The 10391-nt window shown below is 46.5% G+C and overlaps 1 protein-coding gene across 1 annotated transcript; it reads left to right on the forward strand.

Moving 5' to 3' along the window:
• Positions 1 to 9773: 9773 nt before the first annotated feature.
• On the forward strand, positions 9774 to 10391 carry LOC139838630 (nuclear transcription factor Y subunit B-5-like). Its single transcript, XM_071828656.1, has one exon. It carries the CDS (start codon positions 9823 to 9825, stop codon positions 10177 to 10179), a length of 357 nt encoding a protein of 118 aa, XP_071684757.1. The 5' UTR covers positions 9774 to 9822; the 3' UTR covers positions 10180 to 10391.

The raw sequence follows: 10391 nt of genomic DNA on the forward strand, positions 1-10391 counted from the left end.
TAAAAACCAACACGAGGTTGATCCCCGGAACATCCTGTTTAGGGCTAGCGAACGACACCCTACGTGCCGCTGGATCCTCCACCCCTTTGTAAGGCCTAACTATTGCAGATATTAAACTAATCCTTGTAGAACAAGGAGCAATCGTAACGGATCAGATCTACTAAATAATGATCAAGCGGGGTGCCGCCCCCACACCTAAGATAGGTGTGAGGGCGGCTAGACATGCAAGGGTTGCACTACGATAGCATGTTACGCGAAGAACTATGCTAACCCTAACACATCTATGATAACTACGTTGCTCGCCATCAACAAGGCTTCAGTACGAGCAACGCATGAACAACGTGGAGCTTGTGCTGCCTAGATCACAAGATGCGATCTAGGCAGCATGTTGCTTACCGGTAGAAACCCTCGAGACGAAGGAGTTGGCGATGCGCCGAGATTGATTTATTGGTTGAACGTTGGTTGTTGTTTATTCCATAAACCCTAGATACATATTTATAGTCCAGGGGACTTTCTAACTTAGACGTGCACCTAACCGTGCACGGGTAAAACTCTATCTAAGATACGATCTATTATATTACAGATATATGGGCAATCTAGCCCAACTTTGCATATAAGGCTGATCTACTTATTTTCTCCGTATATAATCTTCAAGCCCATCTCGATCGTGGCCCACCTCTGACTTGGTCAAATTCTGGTGATAACACCAGGTGAGTGAATGTTCCATCTAACTTAGAACATTTGGAGTGAACGAGATAGGGACAGAGCGAATGGGTTAGACCCAAGTGGACTGGGCTAGGGTTTTGGGCTGCGAGGCACCTAAGTTGTCTCCTCACCCACACCCTATATAAGGAGTGGGATGGCGATGGGAAAAGGCAAGCAAGGAACTTCCTTGGAAGGCAAGTTGCTCCCTCGCCTCCACCATCCGTCTCCGGCAGCAAAGAGAAGTCTAGCACCTGCTCACAATTGTCCCGCCATCATACATGTGCGAGCCGACAAAGATGTTGCATGTGCGGTGCTAGGCCGCGGGGTCGTGAAAGAAGAAGGCGGAGAAGTTCACGGGCACCGGAGACGAGGGCGAATGAGCCGGACAAGGGATCATCGTCACTGGCTTTAGCGACGTGCTTTCTCGACTTCTGCATCTGCATGTCCAAGGGTACGATTTGTATGGTCATCTTTCTCAGCCGGATCCGTGGGCGGTGCTCGACGCTCATCGGAGAAGTTGTTAACACGGTGAAGAAACGAACGTGGCCCAAAAAAGTCTTACTCGGGAAAATAATTGTGGAGTAAATCATAGTGCTAGGGAGGAACAAATTAAGTGATTTAATGAATGAAATTTAAATATTTAGTTCAAGGTTAATTCTTAAATCTCTCTTACTTGGTGGCGAAGGCTAGCGGAAGGATAACAACATATGAAATCACATCCTTGAGCCAGTAAGAGTAATTGATTCAAGATGATGGTGATATTTTAAAGCATGGTAGTAACTGACATGTATGTCTTAATATTCCTCTAGATATTGTATCAAATTGTGTGTATACAAGAAATTTAGAAAAAGAGTTCAGTATGGAAGAGATAAAAAAATGTTGTTATTCAGATGAAACATAATAAGGCACTTGGTCCTTATGGGTGCCCTATATAATTTAGTCAACATTTTGGGATATCATAATTACCTGCCTAGTCTGTTTAATGATTTTTTTTTATCTTGGAACAGACCGATACCATTACTTTGTGATATTCTAGGTTTCAGTGAGTGCTTTTGTTTATATGATGTATGTGCGTATATTTCTAGAGCATTGTGTGTTGATATTACTAGAGATCAGGTGTTGATGTATATTCCCTGCAATTTGAGCCAAATGAACCAAACAAATGAGCCTAGAGCATAATGGGATGACCACCAATCTTCTGTTCGGTTGAAATTAGTGGGAAGCTACGTCACTATCTATGCCAGTCAGACATCTGACGTTGCATTGTATTATATGATGATAATGTTCGTCACAGAGGCCCCGGCCCGGCCTACCTATGTATGCTGTCCATCGGTGACAGTGCACTCAAAATAATCACGGAGTATAGCGGTTTTTTGTGATACATGTAGTGCGGCCCCATTGCACCCGCGCCAAGCCTGCCCTAGTCCTTTAGTTAAGACAAGTTGGCACATTGATTAGTACTAATCCCCGTCTAAAATGTAAGGCGTCTTTAATTTCTATAGGTTGATAACTTACAATTTTATTATTATTTATATTTGTATTATGCTCACTAAATTAGTATAAAATTATGTGAAATAATTTTGCAAGGAAATATAACATATCACTTCTACATTCGGAACTCACATTATTTCCCTGACGGGGAATATACTTATATTAGTGGTTAAAGTTATACATCAAATGCGTGTCTTACATTTTAGAATGAAGGGAAATACCCAATTTGCAGGAATATACAATCATACCATCTTGAGTGGGATATGTTAGACAACATGTATACCGTATAATGTACGCCATGGTAGAGGCTTTTTCTACCCTATATAAACACGTAACACGAGCCAGAGAGAGGTATCGTTTCCCCCCACATGGTATCAGAGCCACCTCTTCCTAAACCCTAGCCGCCGAACGATCACACAAAATCGCCGCCGCCGCCGCCCATCTGGCCGCCGCCGCCGCTCCACGACCCGCCGCTGTGGTGCTCTGCACTGCCGCCGCCAAATACCACGACCTAAAACCCCACGACCTGCCGCCGCCCTAGCCCCTTGCTTCGGCCGCCGCCAAAACCAAGACCCAAAAACCCCACGACCTGCCGCCGCCCTAGACCTCTGCTTCGGCCGCCGCCAAAACCAAGACCCAAAAACCCCGCGACCTGCCGCTTCCCTAGCCCCTTGCTTCAGCCGCCGCCAAACTACAACCCAAAAACACCTACCGCCGCCCTCGACTCTGTTCGCCGGCCGCCGCCACGACAACAACGACCGATCTGATGGCTTCTTCCTCGACGGTTCCCCTCAGTGTCATGCTTGGATCTCCACCAGCCACGAAGCTCACACGCTCCAACTTCCTTTTCTGGAAGACCCTGGTGTTCCCCGCCATCCGCGGTGCCATGGTTATGGGTCTCCTTGAAGGTACTGACCGCGCACCTGCAAAACTCATCTCCTCCAAGGACGTCGACGGCAAGGACATCACCATCACCAATCCTGCTTATGCTGCATGGATGGCGCGCGACCAGGCAGTCGTCAGCTACCTGCTGCAGTCGCCCTCGCCGGAGCTCCTTCCCCACGTCTTCGGTCTCGAGACCACCGAAGCTGTCTGGAACGCCATCACACGCATGTTCTTCACTGCGTCTCCTGCCAAGGTGAATGCGCTGCGTGGAGCCCTCAACAACACCAAGAAGTCCTCCATGACTATGGCGCAGTTCTTCGCCAAGATGAAGGGCTATGCATCCGAGCTGGTCGCCCTCGGCAAAACCCTCGATGAGAGTGAACTCATCACCTACCTTCTCAATGGCCTTGACAGAACATACAATGACGCCGTCGCCTCCGCTAATGGACAACCTGGTATCACTGTTGATGAACTTTACGAGTTAACTGCTCATGATCTTCGTCATTCCATGCTCCAGGACACAGGCGACAGTTTCACCTCCTCTGTCAATCTGGTTCGTCGTGGCCAGGGTGACACACGCCCTCGAGGACGCACTGCTGATGATGATGACCGCGGCCCCCACGGTCGTGGCGACGGTGGCTACCGCCGCGATGCTGATCGTGGTCCTCGTGGCCGTGATGATGACCGTGCACCACGCCGCGATCGTGATGATGATCGTGGCTATGGCAATCGCCGCGATCGTGACGATGATCGTGGTTCCCATGGCCGCGGCGACCGTCGTGATGATGGTGGCATCCGCCACCGTGATGACTCCACTTGGCGTCGTCGTGATGATGGACCTCGGCGTGATGGTGGTCGTCGCCGATAGTCGCGCGCACCCACTAAGTTTGTCGATGTTACTTGTCAGATTTGTACTATTCATGGCCGTCCCGCCAGCGAGTGTTGGTGGCGTTATCAAGACCGCAACAAGGAGGACTCTGATGATGACGGTGACCGCCAGGACAAATCTGCCAATGCTGCCTCTTATGGAGTCGATACGAACTGGTACACCGACACAGGTGCCACAGACCACATCACCAGCGAGCTAAGCAAACTCTCCACCCAGGAGAAGTACAAGGGACGCGACAATGTCAACACGGCCAATGGTCATGGTATGCAAATCTCTCATGTTGGTCATTCAGTTTTGCATACCCCATATAGTTCCTTGCATCTAGACAACATCTTACATGTTCCAAGTGCCTCTAAAAACCTCCTTTCCGTTCATAAACTTACACTTGACAACGGCGTTTTCATTGAGTTTCATCCTTTTTTCTTTTTGATTAAGGATCAGGCCACAAGGGAGGTTCTGTTTAAGGGGTCCATGTCTTGGTGGTCTTTACCCACTACTTCCAGTCTATAGTGGGGGCGCAAGGAAGCTTTCATCACAATAAAGCCATCTTCATCCACATGGCATCGTCGTCTAGGCCATCCATCATCCTTTGTGGTGCATCAAATAATTAGGAAAAATGAACTCTCTTATTCGCCAGAAATAAATCCATATGTCTGTGATGCTTGTCAGTTAGCTAAGAGTCACCAGTTGCCATACCCTGTATCCACTAGTGTCTCTACAGTTCCTCTTGAACAAGTGTTTTCTGATATATGGGGTCCAGCACCTGCTTCTGCTGGTAAACATGAGTATTATGTCAGCTTTATTGATGATTTTAGCAAGTTCACCTGGATTTACTTGCTTAAGAAACAATCTGAGGTGTATCAAGTTTTTCTCAACTTTCAGAAATATGTTGAAGGAAAGTTTGAAAGAAAAATTAAAACTATGCAAACTGATTGGGGTGGTGAATATGAAAAACTCAATAGCTTCTTTCAAAAAGTTGGCATAGTTCATCATGTCTCATGTCCACATGCTCATCAATAAAATGGTTCTGCTGAACGCAAACATTGCCATATCGTTGAAGTTGGTTTGTCTCTTTTAGCCAATGCCTCCATGCCACTAAAATTCTGGGATGAAGCTTTTCTCACTGCCACATTCTCTATAAACCTTCTCCCTAGCAAAGTCATTCACTTTGAGACACCAGTTGAGCGCCTCATGAATACCAAACCCAACTACGAGTCTCTTCGTGTCTTTGGTTGCGCTTGTTGGCCAAACCTTCGGCCCTACAACAAACGAAAACTTGCGTTTCGATCTACACGGTGTGTTTTCCTTGGGTATAGCCCTCTTCATAAAGGTGTCAAATGTCTTGATGTCAAAACTGGCCGTGTCTGTATCTCTCGTGATGTTGTGTTTGATGAACACGTTTTTCCCTTTGCTGAACTTCATCCTAATGCCGGCCGACGCCTCCGTAATGAAATTCTTTTGCTTCCCACTGATATATCTTCATCCACTTCCACTATTGGGGATGCACAAACTAATGACTACATGCCTTTGCCTATTGTGCCTGTTGTCGCTAACCATGATCAGGTACATCACGAAGATGCAGTCTATGATGATAGTGCTTCTGATTCTGATCAGTCTGATGAAAATTTCGCTGAAAATGATCAAGAAATGGCCCCGGTAGAGCAAGAATAAGATCCTGCCCCGTCTACACCGCCACGGGGCAACGCCGGCGCGCGATCCCAGGCGGATTCGCCATCTTCCTCGGATCGGCCGCCGCTCGATTCCCCTGGTCGCGCCAATGATTGGCTACCAGGACGAGCCAGCGATGCTGACGCTGCGCCCAGTCCGGTGCCGCCACGCGCGTGCACCAGCCCGGCTCCCGCGCTGCCTTCTCCGCCAAGAGCTGCTTCACCGCAGGCGGCACGTGCCCCTTCCTCCCCTCCCGCGACCGTGCCTCCGACAGATGACGCTGTGGCGCGCCAACCTGCGCCAGTCCTGCCTGCCTCTGCTCCTGCGGGATCCTCTGCAGCCCCAGTGCATGTGGCCTCCTCTGCGCCAGGAATGCGTACACGCCTACAGCAAGGTATTCGCCAACCCAAAATTTATAAGGATGGTACCGTGCGCTATGGATTACTTACATCTTCAGGAGAATCTCAACATTTGTCTGAAGCTCTTTCTCATCCTCAATGGCGGGTTGCAATGGAGGAAGAATATACTGCTCTCATGAACAATCATACATGGCATCTTGTCCCTCCTGTCCAGCACAAAAACTTGATTGAATGCAAATGGGTATATAGCATCAAAAGAAATTCTGATGGCACTATTGATAGGTATAAGGCTCGGCTTGTTGCCAAGGGATTCAAGCAAAGGTTTGGTCTTGACTATGAAGATACCTTTAGCCCTGTTGTTAAAATAGCTACCATTCGCACTGTTCTGGCCCTTTCTGTTTCCAGAGGCTGGAGTCTTCGGCAGCTAGATGTCAAGAACGCGTTCTTACATGGTGTTCTGGAAGAGGAAGTTTATATGAAACAACCCCCTGGTTTTGAAAATCCCGATGCTCCAACTTACATATGCAGGCTTGATAAAGCACTATATGGTTTGAAGCAGGCCCCTCGTGCTTGGTTCTCACGGCTGAGTTCCAAACTTCATGATCTTGGTTTTATTCCCTCCAAGACTGATACATCTCTCTTTATATATCACAAATCCACTATTATGATCTATGTTCTGGTATATGTTGATGATATTATTGTGACCAGTTCCTCAGATGCAGCCATAGATATTCTTCTCAAGGACCTCAATGTTCATTTTGCCATCAAGGATCTTGGTGAGATGCACTTCTTTCTTGGTATTGAAGTGACCCGTTCTCCCCGTGGACTGGTTCTCACACAACACAAGTATGCTACTGATCTTCTTGAACGAGTTGGTATGAAAGATTGGAAGGCCTCGCCCACCCCCCTCTCTTCCACAGATAAGCTATCTCTCACTGAGGGGGAGCCATTGGGCACTGAAGATAGCTCAAAATATCGCAGCATTGTGGGAGCTCTTCAGTATCTCACATTGACATGTCCTGATATATCCTTTTCAGTCAACAAAGTGTGTCAGTACTTACCTACTCCCATGACATCTCATTGGACTGCAGTTAAGAGGATTCTTCGTTATGTGTCCAATACTGCTCATCTTGGTATTACATTTCAGAAGTCACGTTCTATGTTGTTGAGTGCTTTCACAGATGCAGACTGGGCAGGAGATTTAGATGACCGCAGATCCACTGGAGGTTTTGCCATTTTTGTTGGACCAAATCTGGTTTCGTGGAGTTCTCGAAAGCAACCAACAGTGTCTCGGTCAAGTACAGAAGTAGAATACAAAGCTTTAGCTAATGCCACAACCGAGCTTATTTGGGTTGAGTCCCTTCTTCGTGAGCTTGGTGTACGACTGACAGAAAGGCCTTGCTTATGGTGTGACAACTTGGGTGCTACGTCCTGTTGTACGCTTACAGGAGTTTAGACGTAATCTAAATCTTTATAGAAGTTTAGATTAAGGGGGGCTGTTAGACAACATGTATACCGTATAATGTACGCCATGGTAGAGGCTTTTTCTACCCTATATAAACACGTAACACGAGCCAGGGAGAGGTATCGTTTCCGCCCACAGGATACTCTACATATAAGATTTGGCCAAATATAAATGTTCCCAAGTTTAACCAGTTGTATGTAAAAATATATTATATTTAGAAAATCAACATAATACGATTAGTACCATTATGCAATGATACTATCATATCAACATTTGAATATGTATATATTGATATTTCATGCTGAATAGTTTGTTAAAAAATTATAATGCTTGACTCTAAGTCTCTAAGGCTAGCCATAGTGCTAGTATCATAGCAAGTATCATGTACATTGGTCCCACAAAAATGGTGACGTGGCAACTAATTAAGGAAGAGAGAGGAGATTAGAGTAACATAGGTGGATACTGTATCATAGCGCGTGTCACGAGAAAAAGTTAATGCCAAACAAATCTTGTGCACAAATTTGCATTGAGATTATAAAAAGCAATAAATATAGCATAACTATGATACTACTTCATGATACTACCCACTATAGAGATAGTACCATACACAAGTATCATATGCATGATACTACTACATGATACTTATACCACTATGGCCAGCCTAACTAAACTTTATATGCGAAATAATATGAAACTGATGGAGTATTAATACATGGATGGTTGCGGCCAATGGTGGTGACCCGGCCTTGGGAAAGAGTAGCAGCAGCAGCTAGCAGAGGCATCAAAAGATGAGTTCGCTACCCCCCTCCCTCGTTGGCTACCCAGCGATTATCCCCTTTTGGAGCGGTTTTATGCTTGAGAAGGCTGCAAATCGGGGAGCCTTTCGTAGCATCAAGTGGCCAACCCTCCATTGGCATCTACGCTTTATTTTTCTCTCCGGAAGCCCACAGGCCACAGCGCGGGTACTCCTGTTGCTCCTCTATACGCGTCGCCTTTGCAAAGGTAGTAAAGCTCGCGGGTCTCGACATTGATCTGGGAGGATCCACGGCCACGTGCCGCGGCGCTGGAAGCCATGATCGCCCGCCATGCGAGGCCGGCACGGCCTGTCGGCAGGTGTCGACAATCCACCACCACCACCACCATGTCCGGTGTACCGTCGTAAAGAACGCCTCATTGGCGCGGCTAGGTTAGCACTGCATAGATGGAGCTCCCACAACGTCTTGGCGTTAACTTTCTTCCTGTCATCCTGTGTTTGCTCTTTGCACCCAACGCAACGCAAGCTGGTAAAGACGCTAGAGCTAGCTACTGGCAGCAACCGTAGATCCGTCGACTTGCGCATACCTAGCTAAACTGTGCTGCCAATTACTCTAGTACTTTCTCCGTTTCATAATGTATGTCGTTTTGGCCAACTATTTTTGTTTGATAAAACGTTTTACATTGTGGAACAAAGTGATAACATATAAAGTGAGAGCAAGTTGCCAAGTTCACATCGACATGAATGGTAAAGTGGTACTACGTAAAGTACTTACTAATACCTCCAACTTCAAAAAAAAAAAAAAATACTACTACCTCAGGTTCCAAAAACCAAGTTCTTCAAATTTAGTCAAAACGTAAAGTTCACTAAGTTTAACCAAATATATAAAGAACATATTAAATATATATGTTATGTGAAATACATAGATATATTTTTAGTTTTAGATTTATGGACGTTTATAGTTCTAGCTGTAAAATTGGTCAAACTTAGAAGGCACTAACATTTGACTAAGTTTATACAGCTTTTTTTTCTAGAACAGAAGGAGTGCTGAAAAGATACACATATAAGTACTCTACACTTTCTGCTCAAAATGCTCTTAGTAAATTATTTTTTATTGGGCAAGATGGTCAGTTGGATATTTTTTATCCCATGAACGAATAAATGTGACGTCTACAATTATAAAATTAAAATTTCCCATGGAAGAATAAATGTGTCATCTAAAATTTAAAAATTAAAGACGAATCATTAACCCGCAAGGAATGATGAACGACTGCAACACTATGCCACGATATAACATTCCGCACTTTTTGAGCATTCCAAGAATAAAATAGGCAAAAAATTGCGGCTCTCGATGTATAAGTAGAGCCAGGTGTGGTAGCTACTTTTGGTGTGTCTGAACTGTATATATTGTTGAGACCAAGATCGCGCCCTTAACTTATGCATATACAAGATAGATATGAGTAGAGAGGATTTCATCAATTTTTCAGGTTTTACCCAACCGGGCCGTCTCAGCGTTCCTAGGGCATCAACCTTAAGCTTAAGCTCAGTCCCCGGAGATGTCAACGCGCAAGGAGGCCTGCTGCCGATCGCCAACATCGGGCGAATCATGAAGGGCGTGCTGCCGCCGGAGGCCAAGGTGTCAAAGAGCTCCAAGGAGACGATGCAGGAGTGCGCCACGGAGTTCATCGGCTTCGTCACCGGCGAGGCCTCGGAGCGGTGCCGGCGGGAGAGGCGCAAGACGATGAACGGTGACGACATCTGCCATGCCATGAAGAGCCTCGGCCTCGACCACTACGCCGGCGCCATGCACAGGTACCTCCAGAGGTATCGCGAGGGCGAGGAGCTCGCGGCGGCGCTCAACAACAGCATTAGGGCGCCGCCGGCCGATGACGACATGATCCAGATAGACGTCAGGGCGCAGCTGTCCATCTCTAGGGGCCAAGAGAAGCATGGTAGGAATTGATTAACCGTGGGCAATGAAGCAAATTATACTCCCCCGATCGTCGATCGATCCTCTCACGGGTTAATTGTGTGTTTGTTGCAATTTGTGTGTGTACGCTGGTGACGTACTGACGTGAACTAGCTCTTGTGTTTATGCACTACTCTCGTATTCGTGCGTACTATCATGTATTAACAGTGTACCCTTCTTTTGCAAGAACACTGTACCTTGTCATG

The sequence above is a fragment of the Lolium perenne genome, chromosome 3, assembly GCF_019359855.2.
Source record: "Lolium perenne isolate Kyuss_39 chromosome 3, Kyuss_2.0, whole genome shotgun sequence".
In the NCBI taxonomy this organism is placed as follows: domain Eukaryota; kingdom Viridiplantae; phylum Streptophyta; class Magnoliopsida; order Poales; family Poaceae; genus Lolium; species Lolium perenne.

Coding starts and splice junctions, on each gene's coding strand:
- LOC139838630 (XM_071828656.1), top strand. CDS start 9,823: ATGAAGGGCGTGCTGCCGCCGGAGGCCAAGGTGTCAAAGAGCTCCAAG.